Consider the following 25,638-nt stretch of genomic DNA (forward strand, 5'->3'; position numbering starts at 1 on the left):
GGCATATTTTACAATTTTAAACCACAGCCACATAGAGATTTTTCTCTTGCACAATGAGATCTTTAAAAATGTATTCATGATGTCTTTAACCATAACAAGCGGCGATTTGTAAGTTGGAGGGCCTACCTTAGGCAATTTGGCGATTTTGTTGGCTCCTTGGATGAATTTGCAGGCGATTTTATAAGGAGGGCGCTGACGGGTCGTGCGCCTCACCCAACGGGTCGCGCCCGTTAGAAATTAACACTGCTGGAAGGCGCTTGACGGGTCGCGCGCCTGGTCTGACAGGTCGCGCGCCTGTCAAGCTCCCAAACTCAGCTCGAAATCACTTGCAAGCACTTGCTCAACGACTTGGATACACAATGAGGGTCGATGGAGGGAGATTGGGCTTTTATAACTTTGATTTGAATTAATTTCATGCCCAAACCCACTTTATAATGTTTTTCTTTGACACTTTATAAACTTGACTTTTTCTTGGTTTCCTTTGTCCTGAAATTGACTAATTTGATGCTTTTGCTCGATACTTTTTGCAGGGATAACATCTGAGGGATCTTGGCAAGGGAGCCAGGGTTACATGCTGTCTTTGGAAGCCTTTTGAAATTTTACCATTTTTACAAAAATTTGAAAAATGACCTTGGCTTTAAAAAACAGGGTTTTTAAATCCAAGGTGAAATTTAACTGCACAAGATAGAAATTTTCGAAGAAACACTTTGAAAAACATCCCTCTGGCTTGCTGGGCACTTATTGACCTTCAGAGACAATGACCTTGAAGACAAACTTGACCAAAACCCTAGACCTAGAATTTGATTTCAAGACAAGACAAGTAAGCTTTAAAAGAGTCTAAGGACTGAAACAACTTTGATCCAGCAATGCCAAGAGGGGAACAAAAGCACCAGCTCCTCCATCAGGGTTATGGCATGCCTAATGGAATGCGAAAATTGACACTGATGAGACACCTACTTATGCAAATGCAAAGAGTTTTGATCGCTGATGGAGGGCTACTAGACTGACTCTAACACCTTCTTCATGGTAACACTCTATTCAATAGTCTCGTCCTTTGACATACCCTTTGACATCAATGACACTAGTTGTCATCAATGACAACACTATGTCCAACAAATGGATCTTCTCTTACTAAATCAGATCATGTAGAAGATGTTGTGAAACAGGGACATACATCAAATCAACAAATTCAGTTTGAGATTGAACCATCTACAAACACATGGAAGCAAGAAGAAACTTATGGAGATAAAGGAGTTGTAGATGTTGAAGACACTCAAGAAAGTGTTGAAGTTCCAAAACCTACACCAAGAAGATCTACACGGGAGAGAAAAGCTCCAAAAAACTATATCAAATTTGTTTCATCTACTGCTTTGGTTTTTGATATTTAAGAACCTTCATGTTATCAAGAAGCAATAAATGATATCAATGATGAAAGAGGAAGTGGATGCCTTGGAGAAAAACAATACGTGGGACCTAGTTGAACTCTTGAAAGATAGGAAGGTTGTTGGATGCAAATGGGTCTTCAAATTGAAAAGAGCCGTTGATGGTAATATTGTAAGGTATACAGCTAGGCTGGTTGCAAAAGGTTACTCATAGATGGAAGGTATATATTTCCATGAAATTTTTTCACCAGTTGTTAAACTTGTTTCTATTCACATTGTGTTAGTGTTAGTTGCTTTGCTTGACTTGGAGTTAGAACAATTAGATGTTAAAGCATCATTCTTGCATGGAGATTTGGATGACGACATCTATACGGAACAACGAGAAGGTTTTGTGCAACATCACAATGGAAGATTAGTTTGCAAGCTCAAGAAATCATTGTATGGCCTGAAACAATCACCTAGGTAAATGGTACATGAAGTTTTATGCCTTCGTGATGAGCCAAAATTATATTAAAAGTGAGTATGATCATTGTGTGTACTTTAAAAGTTTGAATGACATATTCATTATCTTGGTGTTATATGTTGATGATATGCTCATTGCAAGTAAGAGCATGGAAGGATCAATAAGTTGAAGGATTAGATGGCTATGACGTTTGATATGAAGGATTTGGGATTTGCAAAACAAGTGTTGGGCATTGAAATACATAGAGACAGGAAGAAAGGTAAGCTTTAGTTTTCACAAAAGAAGTATGTAGAGAAAATACTTCCGAAGTTTGGGACAATCAATGTGAAATCAATTAATCCTTTTCGTTTCCCATTTTAAGCTTTCTTACAGCTTATGTCCCAATAATGAAGAAGAAAAGGAGTATATGTCTCGTGTACCATATCCTAGTGCAAAAGGAAGTATGATGTAAGTGATTGTTTGTATTAGACTTGATATTTCACATGCAGTGGGAGTTATCAACATATTCATGGCAAATCCAAGAAAAGAGCATTGGTTTGCAGTGAAATGAGTACTTCGGTATCTTAGAGGCACCAGTGATTATTGTATCTCCTTCAATGGTTGTAAATATTATGTCCGCAAATAAGTTGACTTAGATTTTGCAGGTGATTTGGACAGGTGGAGGTCCACTTCAAGATATGTCTTTACTCTGGCAGGGGGATCCATTAGTTGGATGTCAAAGCCTAAAAAAATTTGTGTTATCCATCATAGAGGCATAATACATTGCTGTCTCACATGCTTGCAAAGAGACAATTTGGTTAAAGGGACCTCTAGGTGAACTTGGGAGAAAACAAAGTAGTGTAACTATATTCCGTGATAGTCCAATGCGCTATATTTGGCTGCAAATCTAGTTTATCATAACAAGACCAAACATATTGATATAAATTATCATTCTATAACACATGTTATCAATGGAGGTGGAGTAGATCTCAGAAAGGTTCACACTCTAGAAAATTGTGCAGACATATTCACAAAATTAGTGTTGATAGAGAAATTGTGATGGTGTCTTGCTTCTTTTGGTTTGCACTCTAGAAAATTGTGCAAAGATAGAGAAATTGTGATGGTGTCTTGCTTCTTTTGGTTTGCAGAAAAGGCAATAGGACTTTGGCAAGGCATATGAAAATTATTGTCAAGAAAATATGACAACAATATGTAAATGTAAATTTAAGTTTACTCAAGTAAATATTATTGCAGTTATTCAATTTTATGAACTAAACTATAGTTACCAAAACTATTATAACATAACCTATTTCATATATGTTATGAGAGATGAGGAGGTTGTATTGTAAATCCTAATTGCCTTGCTGGAGGATGTTTCCTTGACAAGTTGTCGGGGTTTTATCATGTAAATCCTATGTACCTCTATGTAATAATTTTTTCTGCGAATTTTCTCATGAATGATTTTGTTTACAAATTTTGAACAACAAATTAACAATATTTAAATATAGAATTGATAAAGTTCATAAAAAATCCTAAAATTAAAATTTTAAATAGACTCATAAATATTAAAAATTAAACTTTTTTAATTTAATTTAGAAAATAAAAAGAAAAATTAAAGAAACATAATAAATTTAAAATCCACTAAAATCATTAGACAAACTGAATTTGAAAACACAATTTTTATAAAATTCATTTTATAAAATAAATTTGTATTAATTCATGAAATAAAATTTAATATTATTATTATTTTTTTTCCAAAACACAAAAATATCAATTTACCTCTCCATTTCCAAAACACAAAAACAAATTTACCGAGCCATTTCCAAATATAACATATAGAGAGCAAGGATCCAATTCTGATATCTAGCTGTTTACAATATGTGATGGCAAGTTAAAAATAATGTTTGAGAACCTTGATTTTACATTGAGAAAATGATTTCAGCAGTGCCCTCAATTGTACAAACTATAGACCTGCAACTTCCCCAATTACTTGGCTGCTTTGATACTCAAAGAAATATTGATATTTCATACAGATATCGGATGGGAATGTGCTCTAATCAAATAAAATGAATCTTTCTCATCCACCACCACAGTAAATATCAGAGAGGTTGTAACATTATGTAATTCCATTGAAGAATGTCGCGCGGACTATCTATAGATTTCTCTGATTTGGGGTGGACATCAAGTCTGAAAAGCCATGTCCACATAAGACATGCGATCCTACCATACGAACATACAGGTGAGCGTACTGAATTACTCTGCTTATAGAAGACTGACCTTATTTCCTACCAGCAAGAATACGTGAAATTTGCAAGCCTCTACTGAACGCCTGGTTGAAGAGAATACGGGTCTGGAACTCCGATACAAATGGAAACCAAGCCAATATAGCAACTGGTGTAAAAAGTAGGAGTCCCATTACATAATCATAACTCCGAGCAAGGGCACGAACAGAATCCCAAAATCCAGCGCGCTGTAATAGAGGCCTGCAGGCTAGTGCAATCTACACACAAATAAAACCCAGATCTTAAATAAACATAAACCACCACCAATTTCCATTCCCAACTGCAAATAACTGACAGATAAAGTGCACAACTTCATCAATGCTAACTACCTGCAGGAAGGCCCATCCAGTAGGCATGAATGCAAGGAAACATGTAAACAAGCCTGATATGGTTAAACCAAAGACAACTATGAGAATAATGAGAACTGATAAGAAGCCAGTGAAAAAAGGCCACTTCAGAAGTCGGAACATGAGCTGAAAACCTGCACTGAACCTCCGCCTTCCCATGGATACAGTCTGTGCATGCAGAATTGAAAGAAACAGTATAAAAGTAAGATTTAACAAAATAAATTCCAGAACCTATTTCCAGGCAATTTGGAGCAAGACACACACAGATCAATAATTTATGGCAGTGCTTTTTGCTAAAATAAGGAAAATAAAAATGGAGTCCATACCCAAAAAATCATATTTTGGAATTATTCTCTTTAAAGATTAAACAAAAATGTTAAGGAGGAGGATTACCTTCAATACCAATAAAACGATTGAAATAACAACCCAAGATAGCGCATATACCTGCATTTTGTGGATAAGACCAAACAATTAGAGCCCAGAAAATTCATGTCCCATCATGCTCGCTCTAATAAATGATGAAACGTGTCTTGTTAATAATGGAAACTGATTGGAAAATGTACAAATCATACCAGAACACTCCTGTGTTCATGTGCAATGTTTAGATGATAAACCAATCCATACGGATAGAGCAAAAATCTAAATGATAACAATATCTCGAAAATCCGTGCCGGCAATCCTGCATGCTTGAGATGGTCCTGTTCCTCATCCCACCAGGATTCCCAACTCTTTTCATGCGGCACACCACTACCTCCACGGTTGTTGATCCACTTGTTCCAATCCGTCCAGTCATCCACAATTTTTTGCCACTCGAATCCAGAAGGATTGAACAGGAAAGGAGCAAATAGCCATGCCCCAACCATAAACCACATGGAATAAGTGATTAAGATATAGGGAACAGTCTTACGATGTGACTGGCTATAGACAGTATCCACAATCAAGAGCAGCATCAACTCGAGTCCTTTGACAAAGTGGCTGCGTGAATAGAAGCGGTAGTTATCTGCAAACTTAGCATGAAAGACAACAAATCCCCGCCCAGTAGCTCTGTATTTTGCTCCTCCATGAAGTAATGTGCGGCCATAATAATGTGTCTTCGTCCCAAGAGAGAAAGTAAAGAAAACTGCTGCCATCTGCAGCTGCATGATCACAAAGTCACTTAAGGCTTTGAGGAATCCTCGTTCTAGGCCAATCTCCATCACCATAGGTAAGGCCAATAAAAAACCAAGCTGGACAAATGATTGCGAAGCAAGGGCTGCTTCCAGAGCAGTATTATGTTGTACGGAAGCTTCATGTAGCATTGCATATTCAAGCCCACTCAAAACCAAATACAATCGACCATACAGAAAAATATATACTGTAAGCACTGTCATCTGCAATGCATATAACAGAACAAGTTTTCTTTTCATAAGAGTGCTTCTAAATCAGCCTAATCTTCAAGGCAATTCCTATTAGTTAAACAGCAGAACAATCAATGATGTATGCAAGACTCAAGTTATTGTCTCAAGATTTATAATGGGCAAGCAAAACCATACTCGAATGACAAAAGATAAACTTTTAGAAATAGGGGAAAAGAAGAGTGTAATTTATCCCTACCAGGGAACTGAAATAAAACCCAACGGTAGTAAAATAGCAGGACAGCATCCGGAAAAAATCAAAGCGGTGACCAAGTCTATAAATATCACGACTCAAAGTTTGTTCACCATTCCCATTTGCCACCTTTGCCTCAAATTGTGATATTTGATTGAGTCCCACGTCACGACCTTTACCAACTTGCATGTATTCATGATGAGTGACAGTTCCGTGTCGTAGTGTAGAATTGAATCCTACAAGAAAAAAAATAATATTATATTGATCCATGCCTCCGTGGTTAAAGTTTAATGTATAATATTATATTGGTCCATGCATCCATATTTAAAGAAAATATGGATGAAACAAAATTACACATGGATGCAAAAATGGAATATCTACCTCAATGCCTGTCCCACAAATAGCAAGGAGGTAAAGAATTTTGTTATGGAGAAGTTTAGTAAAAAGGTAAGGGAAAAGAGTTGGGTAGAAAGAAGAAATATTACATTGAGGAATTCAACCCTACGTGTGATCTACAACAACAAAAAGTTCACTGGAGCTAGCATTTCGTGGAGGGTAAAGGTTTTTATTGCTCAATTAAGGACAAACTCACATCAACTTCGGTGTGAAACAGGAGGGTGGAAAATGCCTAAAGAAGCTTGGGAAGAACAAGTGTGTACATTTTGCACGTCTGGGGCTGTGGAATCGAAAAAACGTTTCATTTTGGAATGTGATGCATTCAAAGACATTAGAGAAAGTTATGAGAACATGTTAGCATCAGTTTTTTGACATTGTCTTTTTAGCGAGGGGTTGTTGGAAGGTTGGGCCAGCTCATCATTAATTTGAATCGGAAAAATATTGAATTACAAAAAGCGAAAAACAGGGAACTAATGGTCTTATAGACTATTTTTAGTCTCGTGAACCTTAAAATATCATTTAATTTCATATCAATGCAAGAATAGGAAACCTTTCATATACATTCCTCATATGTATCTCAAGCATGATATCTAAATGTAGATAATTATAAAGGGCACTGTAATCACAAAATACTTACCTGCAAAAATGTCCTCACTTAAGTTGATACCTTTTGAAGCTTTGCTTATCCCACCTCTTGTGATGTGAAACAATCTATCAAATACATCAGGATGCCCATAATGGAAACGCACCCTTAAAAGACAAGAAAGGGGAAATAAGTAAGAAACAAAATATGAGCAAACTTGCCTGCAACCTCATCTAGCAGTTACTTGCAATCTTATGGTCAATATGGACTAGTTCTCATGAAAAGAAGAGACATCCAGATCCCAACGCTAATATGGTTTTGCAGGTGTCATCCATACTAGAAAGATTTGAAGAGAAATGTAAGGTCTTTGGCACCAACAGAAGACAAAGGAGTGTAAATTGCAAGTGATATAGCAAGGACATAACAGTCATACCAGTCCTACATGTTACAGAGGTCAGTGCCTATGTAGCATGAAATTGTACAGCACAAAAGAGAATGCCAAAACAGCAGGCTGCAAAGCAGAAAATACAGGGAAAGAAAAACAGGCCATACAGTAGAAAAATAAGCCCAGACAGCAGAAAAATAGGTCACAGAAGCAGGCCATATATAGCAGTAAAAGGAAGGCTGCACAAGCAAATTAGAAAACAAAACAGCCATATAACAAGTTGTACTGGAGAACTGTGGCAGACTCACGAAAGAACAAAAAGATGCTTAAAGGTATGAGAATGTTGGCCTTACAATAGCCACCTTATCAGTTCTTCATTCAAGGCAAGATCATGCGCACAATATGTATCAAAATAATCGTTTTCAACAATACAAGAAGCATTCCGGACAGAGTATATAACATCCATAGTTACAGAGTGCAAACACACCCTTCAATATTTCATTAACTACAAGTGAAGTTACAACACTCGACTACCATATATTATTAGTTGGGACCCTACCATTTATACAGTTTGGTTAGAAGGTAAGATTATCAAATACAAAAGTAAAAACAATAAACAACGGTCACATAGATATTTTATCTTCCAGCTCTACAGCTTCCATTTTGATCTCTTCCACTACCTATACAAAATCATGAACTATGCTTATTTCATGGTTGTAGCTTGCACTACTTCCTACTGATGCTACAAAAAATATGACTCGGGAATAAATCAGCAAGATCAATATATCAAACTCCGACAAAAACAAAGGAATGGCAAAAACTTAGCTCCCCGGGGCAGCTCAATTGGCAATAGCTGTGTTATAAAGTAATATGTAAACTAAGAGATCTAAGGTTCAAATCCCCCTGATTAACTCGTGTATGTGGAAGGGGTATGTGTAGGCACCTAGAGGTTATACTGGTTGCAGTCGGAATCGACCCTGTGTCACGCGAGGATGAAACTGGTCCAATTGCCAATTCCTCTAGATACACAGACTTGGCAAAAACTTGAAAAATCGGAGTGGTCTTTCCTCTGAATTACCCTGCAAGGGACTCTTGAACGATCCAAGTTTATGAACCCCCATGGGATTACAACATCAGTGCAATCAGTATCAAACACAAAAGTTCTACGGTACTTCCACCAAAGGAAATGAAAAGAAAAGGACCCTTCCAAATCTCAACAGTAATAGATAAACATGACTTCAACTGTCACCATCTCCTCCCTCTCTGGGTTCCATAACCTCTGGCTGATGTTTCATAACAATGAGTCAATGATATGACAGAAATAACGAACATGATAAAATCATGAAAAAGCTAACATGAATATCCATGAACTTCTAGTCCACTATCAGCAAACGTCAATGAATATATTATAAGGGCCTCTAACAAAATGCTCTTTACTTCTGACTATATTCTATAATTTTTCAAGTTATTATCTTCGTAGTTTATAGTATAAAATGATGACAGGTTATCGATGAAACATTGTGTTTTCAATCCTTCATTAATAATATAAAGTTAAGGAATTAATCAACAACAAATTTTTAGAGAGCTTACTTAAGGGGGTTTGCTAGCAGTCGTTGTCCAATGGTAACGAAACTAGTTTCTTGATTTGACATGAACCAAGCAAGTGATGAAACACTGCACCGATCACAAAAAAGACAACATGTCATTGATCAGGCAGGACACACAGAAAACCATTTGTGAAATTCCACATCAAGTTCCTAGGTAAATAATTGTATTGTCTGATACAGTTAAATTGGAAGTTCCCAATATATTGAGAAGCAAATTATATTGGTCCACATACAATTAAATTTTCTTCTATTTGAAATATAACAAAATTCAACCTGTGAAACTGGGACATTAATGCCACAAGAAACTAACCTTCCTGTAAAAATATGTTCTCTAAGACCAAGTATTGTTGGGCGTCGTACACCATGTTTCTTAAGAAATTCTTCCAGCAAGTTTCGCATTTTGAATGCTTCTTCTAGATAGTTGTCCTTCAATACGTTGAAGAATTAGAACTTGGTATCCTTTGAGTAAGCAATCACATATATATCTGATAATTATAGGGAAACTAAGCATACCTGGTTCATATCAATTGTTTGAAGAGCTTCTCCACGAGTGAAAATAATGGCATGATTCTGATTTTCTGGCTTCCCCTCACCAAGAGTAGGATTACCAGGCAGCTTGATACGGTATATTATCTGCACACCAGCCCAAAACAAAGGCAATTTGAAGAATTAAAATCCAATAATCTTGTGCATTGCCACTGGATTTAGTTGACGACTTGAGTATCTTCTGTATCTTAGTAATCTGCCTTTAAAAATCTAATTTGAAGAAGAGAAATTTTCAAAGCCAAATCATATTTCAATAAATATATTAAACAACCAAGTTTAGCATTTTTTATGTCTAGGGAAAGCCTAAAACGGGTGCATGATGGTGTGCAGCTGTCCCATGATGATATGTTATCATCATGCCAAGCTGTATTGCCAAGAACTAAGAACTGGAGAAAGAAAAACAGGAAGAAAGGTATTGGTGAAAAGCTAAAAGTTAAAATTTAGGAAGGCGTATTTGCAATTAATTCTATCTTCATCCTGCTCTTCAATGGTTGCTTGTGGGGATGTTTATAATTGACTAATACCAGGAGAAAGAAACACAGAAATTAAAGGCACTGGTGAAAAGCTAAAAGTTAAAATTTAGAAAGGTGTATTTGCGATTAATTCTATCTTCATCCTGCTTTTCACTGGCTGCTTGTAGGGATGCTTATAATTAAGTTTGTAGTCAATCAACAGGCATTGTCCAGACTCCAAACAACTTTAGACGTAATCAGTTTAGAAACACCATATTTGACTCCTTATAAATCCCAAATCTTTTCCAATCAGTTCCTTTGGATGTTCCTTTGTTGCTCAAACTCCTTCCTATAAGTTTCCACATTGCTGAACCTGCAATGAATGTTCTCTGGTCTAGATTCCTGTACCACTAACCTCGTAGGTGTTCGGCGGATGCTTTCAGTGCATAAAGCCCTTAATACATAGTACAAAATAGAAGCAACAAAGATCTTTCGGTGTTCAACCTATTCAGTGCCAAATAAACAGTCATTGACCCCTCAAAGACCAGACATTTCTTGATAACTATTAGAACAGTAAGAACATACCACATCTTAGAACATGGAAGAATTAAACAATGAATGGCGTGATAAAGAGTATCCAAATTGTGATATTTCCACTTAGCAATGTTGCTTAAGGGAAATATCAATTTTGATCAATTTTGCCAATTTTGGGTTGCAACTTAGAAAAATTGGGTTGTCTGCCCCACTTGCAATTTTGGGCCAAAAGAAGACTCCAACATAAGGAAAAACTGAAAATCAAATTGCTAGTGGGTGGTGGGGGCCACCCCCAAAAGGAAATACGCTCCCCTTGGCTAATATGCACTCATGGAGGGAAGAGAGATGAGTGGGTCAATGTATGGGGCCCACATGGAGAATTGGAGGCTCAAGGCTAAATAGGAGGTGCATTCATCACTTTGGAGACTTTTTTGATCATTTGACATTTACACTTACCTAGCATGCTTGAGCTAAGAGCCAAGTCTGCAAGTGTTGTTGAGCACAAGAGATTTTCATGCGAGAATCTCACCCTACCTTCAGTGGACTTCAAGTGCCAACTCAAGGAGGTGATCTTCACTACGTTTGGGAGTTGTCTGGGAGTTTAGCAAGCAATTCGTGGAGTTTTTCCAGCAGTTTGGGCGCAATAAGGGAAATACGCACCACTTGGAGGAGCTGAATGTGGGGCAGAGAATTCGTAGAGCTTTCAGGGGGTGATTCGGGCAAGTATTTGCTGGAGATTTGGAGTGCTAGTTGGGCACGATTTTGAGGGAGTTTGCTATGCACATTGAGCCATCACCAGGGACTGCGTGAGCTTGTGTAGAGGGAATTTTGTGCCACATGTGGGAGTTTGGGAAAAAGCCAATTTGGGTGTTGGGGTGAGCTAATACTTGTGGGCTATGTTACATGGTTCGAGTTCGACAACGATTAAGTTCGATTCGAATTCGAATTTTCCGATCAGGTTCGAATGAGGTTTGGCATTAGGTTCGACTATACATATTTTTCAATATATATATATATATATATATATATATATATATATATGACAAAATAATAGAAAATTCAAAATCGATCCATAAACACATGAATACAAATTCTTATTGGTAAACATACATGAATAATGTAATCATTCTAACATCTAGTTAAATGTAAACAGATGAATATACACTTGGTTTAGATATGGACTTTACACTTTTCCAATACAAGCATAAAGATTTTTCCAATTGGTCATGGAATAATCCTTGAAATTTTGATAAGCTTCGAGAAGAACATGGAGGTGGGATTTGGGGTGTGCACAAGTAGTGTATACTTGATTCGCATGCTTGATACTTACTTTAGATGCTCCCATGACTACCTTAACTCCTAGTTTAATGACTCAAGTAGTGCTATACTTAACTCACATCTTTGACCACTACCTTCAAATGCCCCAATGACTACTCTTACTGCTAGTGTAGTGACTAGTTTTTGATGTATAGCCTCGTGCACACCAAGAAGTGACCATTCTCCATGTCAATCTCTTCCATCTTGACCATTACAATACCCTCCAACTGTGTGCATGAGCTAGAGACTTGGGTCCAAAATGTAGCACTATTGACAAACACCTACGATACTTCTACAATATTTGATGCATTGAATCCTAGATGTGCACGCCAAATCTCATTATGCACACACACATTTCAACACCTTGTATATGCACACACCAATTGTAGGAATTTACAGGGTAAGTTCCTCAGAAAGAACACCAAAAGGACACCGCTCACAACCAGATCACAGATCAATACACCAGTATTTTTGACGTGGTTAAAACCCTCAAAGAGGGAAACAGTCCATGGCCTGCGCCAACGTGGCTACTACAGGCAATTTATTAATCAAAGAATGAAAATTTACATAAGCTTCTCTCATGCACGGATTACCCGAACAATGACCCTCCATGCGCTTTAAATAGAACTCATGGACCAATCGGGTGTCAAGCCACGGATCAAGTGTCGGTAATACCGAGGAGAGAATGAACCGTCAGATCACTACATATCGTGACCGTCGGATTGTAAGTTACAAAATGTACAACGGTAAAGAAACACACTTTACCTAACTCTAAACTAGACCAAGTTGTACTTAACTATTTCCTATATGTCGGAATATCCTAACATCCCCCCTTAAGAACAACTTGGGATAGGATTGAAGGATTTACAAATATGACACAATAGGAGAAGAAAGGAGGCACTAGAGCCTATCCCCCCTTAGTCACAACTTCCTGAACTCCAAGCATATATCGAAGTTTAGTGAACTTCGCCTCTGTGAGAGCCTTTGTGAAGATGTGTGCAACCTGATCATCTGTTGAACAATATTGCACTTCAAGAACATGGTCATGAATGAGCTTTCTGATGAAGTGCATGTGTAGTTCAATGTGTTTGTTGCGCTGATGCTGGACTGGATCTTTGCATAGCTGAATGGCACTTTTATTATCACACCAAAGTGTGGTTGGATGCTGCTGCTCAAAGCCAACCTCTGATAGGATCTGACGAAGCCACAAGGCTTCCTTACTAGCTTCCACGGCACCACGATACTCTGCTTCTGCTGACGAAAGAGAAATGGCAGGCTGTTTCTTACAAGCCCATGTAATAGGTCCTGAACCAAGAGTGAAGACATAACCGGCAGTAGACTTCTGATCATCAGGGTCACCAGCCCAATCAGAATCAGTGAAACCAACTAATAGAGGAGCTGCTTTGGCACTGTAATGAATCCCAAACTGTACTGTACCTCGAACATAACGAAGTATTCTTTTAGCTGCTTTCCAATGACTTTCACGGGGGTTTTGCATAAAACGAGCAACAAGGCCAACAACAAATACAAGAGTATGGGTTAAATACAAGAGTTTTCCTACAAGTTGACGGTATAAGGTAGCATCAACTTCAGGAGAAGTACAAGAGACTGAAAGTTTGACTCCAGACTGAAAGGGAGAAGGGGCTGGCTTACAGTCTTCCATGTGAAAATGACGAAGAATATCACAAGCATACTTGGACTGGGAAAGGAAAATACCCTCCTTGGATTGCAATACTTGAAGGCCGAGAAAATAGTGTAAGTGTCCTAAGTCTGTCATTTCAAATTTCTTTTTAAGGCTGGACTTCACATGGTTTATAAGGTTGGGATCACTACCAGTAAGAATAAGATCATCAACATAAAGAACAAGGATGATAAGAGAGTTGCCCACTTTCTTGGTGTAGACAGTATTGTCAGAATAACACCTAGAAAAGCCAGATTCTAAAAGAAAGCTATCCATTTTGGCATACCAAGCCCGAGGAGCTTGCTTGAGACCATAAAGGGATTTCTTAAGTCGACAAATAAGGCTGGAGTCTGTTTGTATGAAGCCAATGGGTTGTTCCATATAGATTTCTTCCTGCAAGTCCCCATGCAAGAAGGCAGATTTAACATCCATCTGATGGACTTCCCATTTTAAAGAGGCAGCAAGGGAAAGAACAAGGCGGATAGAGTTCATTTTGGCAACAGGGGAGAAGGTTTCAGTGTAGTCAATGCCTTCAACCTGTTAAAAGCCCTTAGCAACAAGACGAGCTTTATGTTTATCAACTTTCCCATCTGGTCCATACTTGGTTCTGTAAACCCATTTACATCTAACAAGTTTGCGTCCCTTTGGTAGAGGAACAAGATCCCATGTATCATTTGCCAACAATGAATGATATTCTTCATTCATAGCTGCTTCCCAATGTGGATGGCCTGAAGCTTTTGCAAAAGTGTCAGGATCATGATTTACTGGAGCTTGAGCCAGTAAAGAAGAGGCTCTTTCAAACTGAGAACGTGTACATCGCTGATCTGTAGGATCACCGGCAAGATCACCTGCTGCATCCCGAGTAGCACGGACCCATCTTGGAAGTTGAGGATCCTGAGAAGGTGGGGGAGGATTATCATCCTCACTTTCATCATCTGAAGAAGAAATGTTTTCAAAAGTAGAAGAGATAGGAAGAGGTGGCACATCCGCCGGACTAGGCTCGCAGGCTGATTTATTTTCATCAAATTTTACATCTCTTCTAATGATAACATTTTTGGACTTAAATGGAATAAGTCTATAACCTTTTACATCTTCAGAATATCCAACAAAAGTACATTTCTCACTCTTAGGTTCTAAAGCTTTATGCTTTTCATCTGGAATATGGGCCCATGCTTCACTTCCAAAAACACGAAAGTGACTTACATCTGGTTTAATGGAACTCCAAGCTTCTTGTGGAGTGATATTCTCTAGAACCTTAGTAGGAGTGCGATTGATTATATAATTTGCACAATTAATTGTTTTGGCCCAAAAACTAAGACTGAGTCCTTTAGATTGCAGCATACAATCAGCCATTTCCTTTAAGGTGCGATTTTTCCTTTCAGCTACACCATTTTGTTGTGGAGTGTATGGAACAGTATGTTGCATTTGAATTCCATTTTCGGTGCAAAAGTTGATGAATGTGTTTTTAACATATTCTCCACCATTATCAGTTCTTAGCTTAAGAATTTGATGTCCAGATTGTTTTTCAACAAAGGCTTTGAAGGCCAAAAATGTGTTAAATACTTCGCTCTTGAGTTTTAAGAAGTATACCCAAGTGCGTCTGGAGAAATCATCAATGAAAGTTAAGAAATACTTGCAGCCAGAGAATGAAGCAACAGGAAGTGGACCACATAAATCACTGTGCACAAGCTGTAAAGGGGCTGAGGCGTGCCAAGAGGCACGTTTGTCAAAACTGTCCCGATGATGTTTTCCGAGTACACAACCGGAACAAACACCATCTCTGCAAGATACCATAGGAAGACCTGTCACCATATTTTCTTTACATAGATGCTGAAGGGAGCGATAGTTTAAGTGACCAAATCGCTCATGCCAAAGTTTGCTCACTTCATCATTATGAGCAACAAATACTGAGGGAAGATGTGATGACCCAAAGTTGTGAAACTTATACAACCTTGTGGAATCATCAGCAATACCAGTGGCTAGAATCTGTTTAGGATCTCTTAGATCCTTGATTACAACATCATGAGGTGAAAATTCAACAATTTTACCTTCACCTGAATGAGTTATCTGATATACAGATAGAAGGTTGCAGGATAAGGTTGGAACACATAATACATCATTAAACTGACCATTGTCTAGATGAGCAGTTCCAGTCCCGACAACATTAAGAGATCTATCATCACCAACATATATATTTTTGGTGTTACAATCATTTAAAGAAGAAAACATGGCTTGGTTTTTGGCCATGTGATAAGAGGCTCCAGAATCAATGAGCCACTCATGAGAAGGAGAGGAAGAAGATACATTTAATGCATAACCAGACTGAAATGATTGACAACGACATGCAGAAAGTGCCATTCCGGAAGTTGAAGTTGAAGTATGCTCCACATGGATGTTATGTTTCTTCATTGCAGCTTCCAAGGCTTCCATCTTCTTAAAGCATTTAGATTCTAAGTGGCCATCTCGATTACAAAAGTTACAATGTCTATCAGTCTTCTTCCATTTGTTTTTATTGGTCTTATCATTTTGCTGAAATGATCTTTCATTTTGAGGCTGAGTTGGTTTAGGACCATTCTTTTGAGGATATGACTTCTTAGGATTCTTTGAATTTGGTTGCTGCTGGGCGGCTAACGCTTTCATGGAAGAGTTTCCAAGATTAAGAAGACCAAGGTGTAAGAGTTTTTCTTGTTCTCTTATTAAAGAATCACAAAAAGAGTCAAAGGAAGGGGCCTTGTAGTCTTTTCCTTGACAAATGAAAGCTTCCCTTGTAGAATGGAAGGTGGAAACAAATACAGAGTAGGCTGGTCCCAACTTAGTAAGGATGGAATAAATAAGGTTACTATCTTCTTTCTTAACCTTAACACCTTCCAAAAGATATCTAAGGGTCTTGAATTTGGACAAGAAATCTTCAATGCAAGAAAAATTATTAGGATCCAATGTAAGCAACTCATTTTCAAGTTGATGGGCTCTAATTTCATTTTTAATCCCAAAAACTTTAGTGAGTTTTTCCAATGCTTCATGAGGAGTCTCAAGTTCTGCAATATGGAATCTAAGATCAGGAGAAATAGACATCCCTATCAAACCACGTGCTTGATCTTGTCTATTTTCCCATTTTGCAGCCTTGTCTTCATCTTTTGGTTTCTTCTCTTGGTCTGTGGCTATTCTGTAGAGACCTTTACTTCTAAGTAAATCTTCCATGTAGGCTATCCATTAGAAGTAGTTAGTGCTGTCAAGAATGACTTGGCATGGACTTTCCATTTTTTAAAAAAAAAAACTGAAGCTGAAGATGCTGAAAGTAAGTGTTCCAATGGATAGATTTCGAAAAATTAGGCTGTTTTAAAAAAAACGGCTCTGAAAAAGGCTTCCGGATGAAGAAGTTATGGCTTTTTGAAAAAAAATTGTTGAAGTTGCCGGCAAAGTGCGCGAATGTGCGGGAATGAAAAAATCCACCCCCACAAAATGGAGACTTGAACCCAAGACCTCTACTCTCTTAAAATAGCTTTGAACCAATTGATCTATACAAAAAATTTGAGAGGGAGAGAGAGAGAGAGAGGGGGGGGCCTTGGTTTGCGTGCTTGCCTTGAGAAAGCTCTTTTTCCCTACAAAACACAAAACACAAAACCCAACACGAATATGCAAAGAAAAACGAACCTTGCGGCTCGAAGTTAGCTTTAGCCAAAAAACTAGATATATTAAAAAAAATGAACCTTGCGGCTCAAAGTTAGCTTTAGCCGAAAAACTAAATATTTTTCTCAATGTTTCTGATTTTCCGAGATCACACTAAGGTGCAGGGAAAAGAGCATACGCATGAGAAAAATCCTTCCTTTCTGTTTCTAATTTCCCAGATCGCACAGAGTCGCAGGGCAAAGAGCATACGCAGAAATGAAAGGTATAGATCCGGTTAAAAAAAAGGCTAAATAAACCGAAACCGAAATAAGCAGAGAGAAAATAACAGTAAACTGCAAATAAACACTGTATACCTCCCGATTTGAAAAATGACGCAGCTAGGGCTACCGGAAACCTTTTCGCGTGAAACGAAAGGGGTTCCTCACTGGAACAGATGCTCCGAACGCAACAGAGCAGTCCTCTCGGCCCAAAAGCAGTCAAAAACAACATATTTAGGAAACGACAGTCGGATGCAGTTCTACCGGCTTCAGATTTGGATCACCAACAGACGCGGCCCTCAAATTGCTCTGATACCATGTAGGAATTTACAGGGTAAGTTCCTCAGAAAGAACACCAAAAGGACACCGCTCACAACCAGATCACAGATCAATACACCAGTATTTTTGACGTGGTTAAAACCCTCAAAGAGGGAAACAGTCCACGGCCTGCGCCAACGTGGCTACTACAGGCAATTTATTAATCAAAGAATGAAAATTTACATAAGCTTCTCTCATGCACGGATTACCCGAACAATGACCCTCCATGCGCTTTAAATAGAACTCATGGACCAATCGGGTGTCAAGCCACGGATCAAGTGTCGGTAATACCGAGAGAATGAACCGTCGGATCACTACATATCGTGACCGTCGGATTGTAAGTTACAAAATGTACAACGGTAAAGAAACACACTTTACCTAACTCTATACCTAACTCTAAAATAGACCAAGTTGTACTTAACTATTTCCTCTGTGTCGGAATATCCTAACACCAATGCCATATACAAACTCACCTTAACATTTTGTAACCCACATTAATGTCTTATGCATACCAATAACACTAACATTCACACTTATACGACACCAACAATATATAGCACCCAAAGGAATGAAAAATCATCAACAAATATAAAACCCAACAATATTTAAAAATTAATACACATTTTACAATAATACATATTTAACATACAAATATACAAATATAACACAAGATTATTATTACTTAAAAAAAAAATTATACAACTGCTATTCTATCCTCACATCTTTTTAAATTATATCATTTACCAATTTTGATAAAAACATACAAATAAAATTCAGACAATAATTAAATATTGTTTATTTGCATTTTAAACCATGTAATTTTTTTTTTCTTCAGTAAAACCCATGTAAAATTTATACATTAAAAAAACCACCTATAATATTGGGAATAGTCCTAGAACAGAGAGTTACCCTGAATTTAATATATGATGCCAGTATGGATACTTTCGGAGGTTTGAATATTATAACCTACCAGAATTTGCTTGTCTCCTTATTAACACAAGAACATTAATGTCCATTTCGAATGGGTTGCTCGCCAAATAGACGAGCAGGAAAGAGGAAGAAGGATGCAATGGCAGTGGGAGAATGCAACGGCAGGGGCAGTCGCTGATTCACCACTGTTGCTGCTCTCCACCCCCTCAATGTTGTGAGAACCAGATTTCAAGGTATTTATATTTTACAGTTCATTTATATTCTAGGCAAATAAAACCGCCAAAAAAACCATCGAACCTAAAAAAAAATCGTTGAAATTCGCGTTAAAGTATGTTCAGGTTCGACTTTTCAAGTTCTATTTTCAGGTTCGATTAGGTTCGAATTCATTCAGGTTCGCTGTTTAGGTTCGAATTTCAGGTTTAGCGAACTTGAACGAATTTCAAAATTTTTTTTAGGTTCGTCGAATTTCGAACCTGAACCTTCAAGTTCGGCGAACCCTGTGACATAGCTTGTGGGGAATTCCGAAGGGGAATTTCACTGGCCCTTGCAGCCATTTTCGGGCCCTCAAGCAGTGTTATTTTCTGGAGGGTCAATTTGTTGAACAGTTGGAGGGGAGCTTGAAAATTGGGGTGAATTTCAGAGGTCAACATTAGGCCAAACCCTTTTTGGGTTTTGGTGGGTTATTTGTGGGGAGACCGGGCTTAATTTCCTGAAATTTTCTGAGCACCCGAGAAGGGCCAATCAATAGTTTCTTACAACCAGTAGTGCAGTTTGTGGGGCTAGCGCAGAGCAATTGAGGGGACATCTTCCTAGTAGCTGAGTAGTTGATCCCATCACCTGGGCCTTGTTAGCTTACCTTGGGCAAGCCCAATTGCATACATTCCGACTCCGAGCTTCTATTGTACCCTCTTTTATTATAATAAAATGGCTCTGTTTTGCACAATTTTTAGTACATTTTCGGGTGTTTAATTTTGTGTTGTTTTTGCTATGCATGTTTTGTTTATCATTGTTAATATTCCTTAGGGATACTGCACAAATAGTAAAAATGATGACCATTTGTCAGTGAAAGCATGGTGTTGTTAATGCCTCAATTAGGGTTCAATTCCCCAAGTGACATGTTTATCTGTTGATGGGCCCATATCTATTAGGGGGTCATTTATTGCGAATGAGGCCACATGCAAGTCCTACTTCTTTGCTGGAATAGATACACCCAATTGAGGCTGCTTAGCCAAAGGGGCGTTTTTGTGGCTTGTGAGACACATCTACCACATTGTAATATCTCAAATAAAAAAATTCCACTTGCTAAGTTGCTACTGTTCATTAGAAACATTTTAAAAAGACTGATGACCATCCTTAAATAATTAAGCCATTAGTCAAATGTCTTTCTTTTCGGTTCTATTTTGCTTTTAATGCATTTGGATTGTAGAATGTTGAACTCTACAAATTCACTGTGATGTGTTTGTTTTGAACTATTTGGTATTTTCTCATATTGTTGTGAAAATCCTTTTTATCAATGTTACATTTATTGTCTTGGTGTATTACTGCTGAGGGTCCAAAATATAACTTACAAGTGATGTAAAGCAAAATACTAGAAAATGTCAGGATGCTTAAAAAATACAAAAACAATCATTTTATTTTCAAAATTTTAAACATCTAAAGTAACAACAACATCAAATAAACACATTGCTACATAAATATGCAAATAAACCTGATATATAAGATGTCAAGTGGTACATCACACATTGATACTGAGATATGATCTCTTTCGTCATAAGTCTTGATAGGAAGATACAAAATCACATCGAAACAAAAATAAATGTATCCCATGAGATGAATCCTAAGTTACCAGAAACGCCTGAAGAATTTGCCGGAAATGCGGATCCCTGTTTCCGAAATGAAAACGGGTACGAAACTTCGGATTTGGAATTGGATACGTTTTGAAGGGTTTTAATTTATTTTGGATCCGTATCCAGAAATATGGAAGAAAATCGTGATCAGAACCCACCCTTAAAATGTTAAAAAGCGTGAAAATTTGTATAGACATAAATAAATAATAAAAATGAAGAAATCAGATTTGCAAATAAACTCACTATAAACACAATCTCATAATGTCTCTTCTAAATCTTTAGAAACAACAACACTCCATATATTTATCAAGGATTCTTACTACTTAGGAAAAGATAAATGTTCAAAAGCACAAACAAAAGGGTTTGATGGATGTCTTCGTAAAGAGATTTATTTGAGCAATTAATTTTCAGTTTGGTTAAGGTTTTGTTAATTGTCATTGATTTTTCTCTTGATTTCATAAATCCCTCCAATATAAAAAATATTCTCTAGCCAATCTTTTGCCTGCATATAGTCAAGAGACCAAGCTGATGTTGAGAAGATTGAAATGTTCAAATAGCTCTTGATGGAATATCCCAATGATCCCATGGGCCTTTTAATTGCCATGCAAGGAAGATAGATACCATCTTCCATGCATGACATGTTCTTTGAAGGAGCTGGACCCGAAAGTACAAAGGCTGTAGCGTTTTTTATTACATTAATAATGATGATGATAATATGTTGAAATTTTGAATATTATAATAATCACTAATGATGATGACAATGTTTATGCTGAATCGATGATGATGATTTGTTTATGTTGAATTCATGATGATAATTATGTATTTTTACATGTAGAATCTAGATTCTAAAAGATGAATGGTAATATGAAATTCTTATTTTGTTATATATATATATATATTGTTGAGAAATATAGGGGCAGCTAGATTAGGTGTTTTTTCTTACTTTGATAACTGCTTGTGATGTATTTTTACTTAACTTGTTTGGCTTCTTCTTTCACTTGATTATTATTAGTGTTCTTATCATCAAACTACCAAACTATGAAGATCAATGAGACAAGAGGACACAAAATATAGGGTGCAAGCCAGGGGTGAAACCTCTCCTCTTGAGAGGAAAACCCACAAGAATTCTTCTCTTCTTATAGAATGTTCAGATGATGAATTCCAAGACCTAAGACCCTTGTCAAAGACCCCTCCAAGACCAAGTCAAACCTTCCTTTGTTGAGATTCTCTTTTATAAAGTCAACACCAGTAAAACTTGCTTACCAACTTCAGTTTTCGGCCCTAACTTCAGAAATTCGGCTGCCACTTTAGGACTACAATTTCGGCCTGCCTGTAACTCCTGCATTTCTGCATGTGTGGGTGGACTTAATGCTGAAATGACCTTCTCCTCTCTTCATTTGATGTGCCTCCTCTTTCTAGACAACTCGGCTTGTATTGTAAGGCTTCTTGACGCCAAATAGTGTTTTCTTGACAACTCTGCAACTTGGCCTTACTGCAGTCATAGATGCCCTAATTATTTTGCACATGTGAGGTAGAGTAGCCCAGAAAAACAATTTGATTCTTTCTCTTCTTATTATCCTCTCCTTCGCTGGTTCTTCTAGTGCTTGTACGAACTTCTTGTGTGCTTGAATGATTGATCTCAAATGTGGTGGACTTCCATCTTATATATAGGCCTATTGGATACCCTTAATATGTCAACATATCTTCTCTTGGAGGCCGACTTTACTGTTAGATAGGCCGACTTGTTGCTATTCGTGGACAAGGTCTTGGAGGGTCTTTATGACACTTTTAATTTTCTTTGACTTGATACAATAAGCCCAAGAGGGTCTTCCATACATGAGAATGAATCAATTGACTTGTTGACTCAATGACAAGCCCTAGAAGCACTCAATGGGTGCTTGAGCTATAAATAAAATAACCTTGAGCATGAAGCCCATGCTACAAAATAATAATAATAAAATTTCTTTCTCTTTTCATCAAATACATAAAATCATAATTACATTAGTCATTATGAAGACCGAAACTAGTTACACATTTTAACACTCCCTCTTAACTAGGGAGGTATTCATAATACATACATGGTACTTGGACATTCTTATACTGAATAATTCTCATAAGAAGTGTCAGAATGGTAAGCCATCTCATAAGCTATTATTTTAGCTTATCTCATTGCATCTCATCATACCAACCAACATTGTCACATAGCAAGGCCTTGACTATCAACTCTATCTCTCCAGAAGATCAGAGCACAATGTTGGCGAGACAATCACTGATAAACACCATCATCATTGTCTCTTAAGGCACATACCCCATCCAATGTTCACAAGGTATGCCCGTTTAGGACCATTCTTGTCTTGGAGTAACACATCCTCAAAGAATTTCCTCTTCGACTACTCTTGCCTATTGGATGCCCTACCACATCCTCAAAGAGTATCAGATCAATCACAGATGCTTACCCAATCCTACATTCTTTCTTCATAACATGAAGACAAGAATGATTTGTCTATCTCTCCCTCTCAATTAGAGAGGATCTACACATTCCTATAAAAGGAATATTCCCAAGCTCCCTTTTAAGATGGGACTTGCCCAAGCTCCCTCTCAACTAGGGACTTCTTTCCAACAAAAACTATCTGCTCTTTGGTGGAGATCATGGTACTATCAGCTGTTTGTAGGGCTTCTCTTTCTGCATCATGTCATGAACTTCATCTTCTTCATCTTAACTTTTGTAGGTCTTCAGCCATCTTTCTTCATCACTTCCCTTCAACGAACCATAGGGTTGAACCAATAGTCATGTCATCCTTCTCTCATTGGAAAGCGATCTTCTAGTCCACATCTGGTTATCCTTCATACAACTACCTTCTCCAAGTCATGTTTCTTTCAAGATCTTCTATCCAATCTCATGAGTACTATGTAATGTCCCAAATTAACATTTTTGCTAAGGGAATTCTCAATTTTGCAATTTTTGGTAATTAATAAATATTTGGCATATAAACTTAGGAAAAGTGGGTGAAAAAGGAAAATTTATAAAGGTGCCACCCCCAAACATTAGAAGAGCCAAGAAACTCGATGGGAAGTGGAGAGTGGGGGCCACTCCAAGGGATATGAACCCCTTGGAGGAATTCAAATTGGGTGAGAGAGGGAATTTGATGGGTGGAGCCGACAAGGAGCATGAGGGATGGCTAGCTATAAATTGGAGGTGAGGCTCTCATTTTAGGGGCTTTTTGACATTTGATTATCCATTGTTACTCTAGTTGTTCAGCTGAGTTACAAGTGTTGCTTAGCACAAGAGCTTCCCAAGGAGTGAAGCTCAACCTTCTCTTCGGTGGACCTTGAGTGCCACCCTAGGAAGGATTTCTATCTTATTTGGAGGCTGGGAGAGAGGCATCACACAACACTATGCCATTCTAGTTTAACTGGGACGCAGAGGGAGAGGCCACACAATCATTGGGAGGATTGGTGTCGAAAGTTGGGATCTCTATTTCTGCAGGGGTGTTCTTGATCATATTCCAGCCAAAGGAGGGAGATTTTGGGAGGCAAAAGGGAGTCCCTCATTGCTGTACAAATTGTTGAAGCTTGCTATTGCATCATCTTTCACAGGCCTGCGCAGTTCTCTTGGGTGATTGTTGTGTGGAGTGTCGGTTGGAGAATTTAGGGGTTGAGTTGCCAAGATTTCATTTGGAGGGAGATTGTGCGAAGATTGCTAGCATTTTGGAGTAGCAATTCATCATTTTCTGCTGCAGGTGAAGCATTTTGGTATTTGAGGAGGGCCAAGCTATTTGGGGTCAAATTTGGAGGGTCAAAACTAGAGAAAACCCTTTATGAGTTTTTGACAAGGATCACATCCCCAAATTTACAAAATTTTCTAGGCAGTTTTGAGGGGCCAAATCAGGGTGCCAAGTAAGCTCGCAATGTAGAAAAACTAGGCCAGCGCAGATTTTTGGAGGGACAGACTATTGCAGCAATTGGGCATTGGGAGAATGATCACCTGGGGCTTGTAGCTTGCCTTGAGCAAGCCCAAGTGCACTCCTAATTTTATTGTACTCCAACAATTTATTTATAATAAAATTGGCCATTTTGGGTGTTCTGGAGCATTTTTCTGGTCATGGGTATTTGTTGAAATTTATTGTGTTGTTATTTCTGTGCATGTCTTTGATTATCTCTTTAAAATTTCTATTTGGAATATTACAGTGGTATCAGAGCATGATCTTGGCTAGCTGTGGGGGAGCTAGCAAGATCATGGAGGTTTTGGCCATGCATGCATAGTGACTGGTGAATTTATGGGCACTCCAATGACACAGAAAGGGAAGAGTACATATGGGATCATGGAGGGGTAGATGAGGCAAAACCAACAATTGACAAGGAAAAACCAACTGTTCCTAGAGAGGATGCAACAAATGGTGGGGATGTTGAGTCATACCCAGCAGGGAAGCCACGTGCGTGAACGCACAACCCAATAGTACAACACCCATACATATGACCAATTTGGTTGTCCCGCAATGCCTCATTTTCTGGATGAGCTAGAGGAGAAGCATGGGTCAAGGACAGGATCATCCTGTAGACATAGGCAGTTAGAGGGTGAGACCAGGGGGCATTTCTGCTGGTGGAGGCCGGGCTTTAGATGTCAAAAGCTCGAGGAGGAGGTTGAGCAAGAGAACATGCAGGATGATTAGGGGCACATTGATATACCCAGTGTGGCACAGGAGTCACCATTGTTGGAGACCTCTTTGATAGCACCAGTTAACACCTTGATGGAGAGAGTGGAGCATACGCCCATAGGGCCATCTGATGATGTGCTGTTCATTGTTGATGAGGTGCCATCTGTTGTTGAAGTATCCATTGATGAGGTGTCCAAGACCCTATTCGAATTTTCAGGTGATGGCAACCTACAATAGATTAGGGAGGTGCCGAGAGATATATCCATTAGTGAGGTGCTAATGCACACAGAGGTACCCAGAGTTGTGACAAAGTTCTCAGACGACAGCTACCTACAGCAGCATGGAGAGCACCTTGAGGAGCGTGAGCTAGATGAGGATGTTATGTTCGATGAGCTACTTGTGGAGGGACAACTCGGGACTCCAGTTCAGCCCATGGTAGAGGAGGATGGGTAGTCATCTTTTG

At 38.2% G+C, this 25,638-nt stretch overlaps 1 protein-coding gene across 3 annotated transcripts in view; it reads right to left on the reverse strand.

Annotated features, from left to right (window-relative positions):
• Nucleotides 1-3,660: 3,660 nt before the first annotated feature.
• LOC149169165 (callose synthase 3-like) overlaps nucleotides 3,661-25,638 on the reverse strand; it is a 425,897-nt gene continuing 403,919 nt past the window's right edge. The window contains exons 34-43 of one of the 3 annotated variants that reach the window (XM_089428590.1): nucleotides 9,525-9,644; nucleotides 9,322-9,437; nucleotides 8,995-9,078; nucleotides 7,074-7,186; nucleotides 6,047-6,276; nucleotides 5,026-5,823; nucleotides 4,847-4,897; nucleotides 4,436-4,621; nucleotides 4,102-4,324; nucleotides 3,661-4,011 (exon numbers count right to left, since the gene is read on the reverse strand). In XM_089428590.1, the coding sequence (XP_089284716.1) occupies nucleotides 4,103-4,324; nucleotides 4,436-4,621; nucleotides 4,847-4,897; nucleotides 5,026-5,823; nucleotides 6,047-6,276; nucleotides 7,074-7,186; nucleotides 8,995-9,078; nucleotides 9,322-9,437; nucleotides 9,525-9,644 (1,920 nt within the window). In that variant the 3' untranslated portion in view covers nucleotides 3,661-4,011; nucleotide 4,102. Of the gene's footprint in view, nucleotides 4,325-4,435; nucleotides 4,622-4,846; nucleotides 4,898-5,025; nucleotides 5,824-6,046; nucleotides 6,277-7,073; nucleotides 7,187-8,994; nucleotides 9,079-9,321; nucleotides 9,438-9,524; nucleotides 9,645-25,638 lie in introns of all 3 variants that reach the window. The other 2 variants (XM_089428589.1, XM_089428591.1) reach the window with 2 other exon arrangements.

Source organism: Pinus tabuliformis, chromosome 4_2, assembly GCF_031772625.1.
Source record: "Pinus tabuliformis cultivar Carrire ecotype Pingquan chromosome 4_2, CPIR1, whole genome shotgun sequence".
NCBI classification, from domain to species: Eukaryota; Viridiplantae; Streptophyta; class Pinopsida; order Pinales; family Pinaceae; genus Pinus; species Pinus tabuliformis.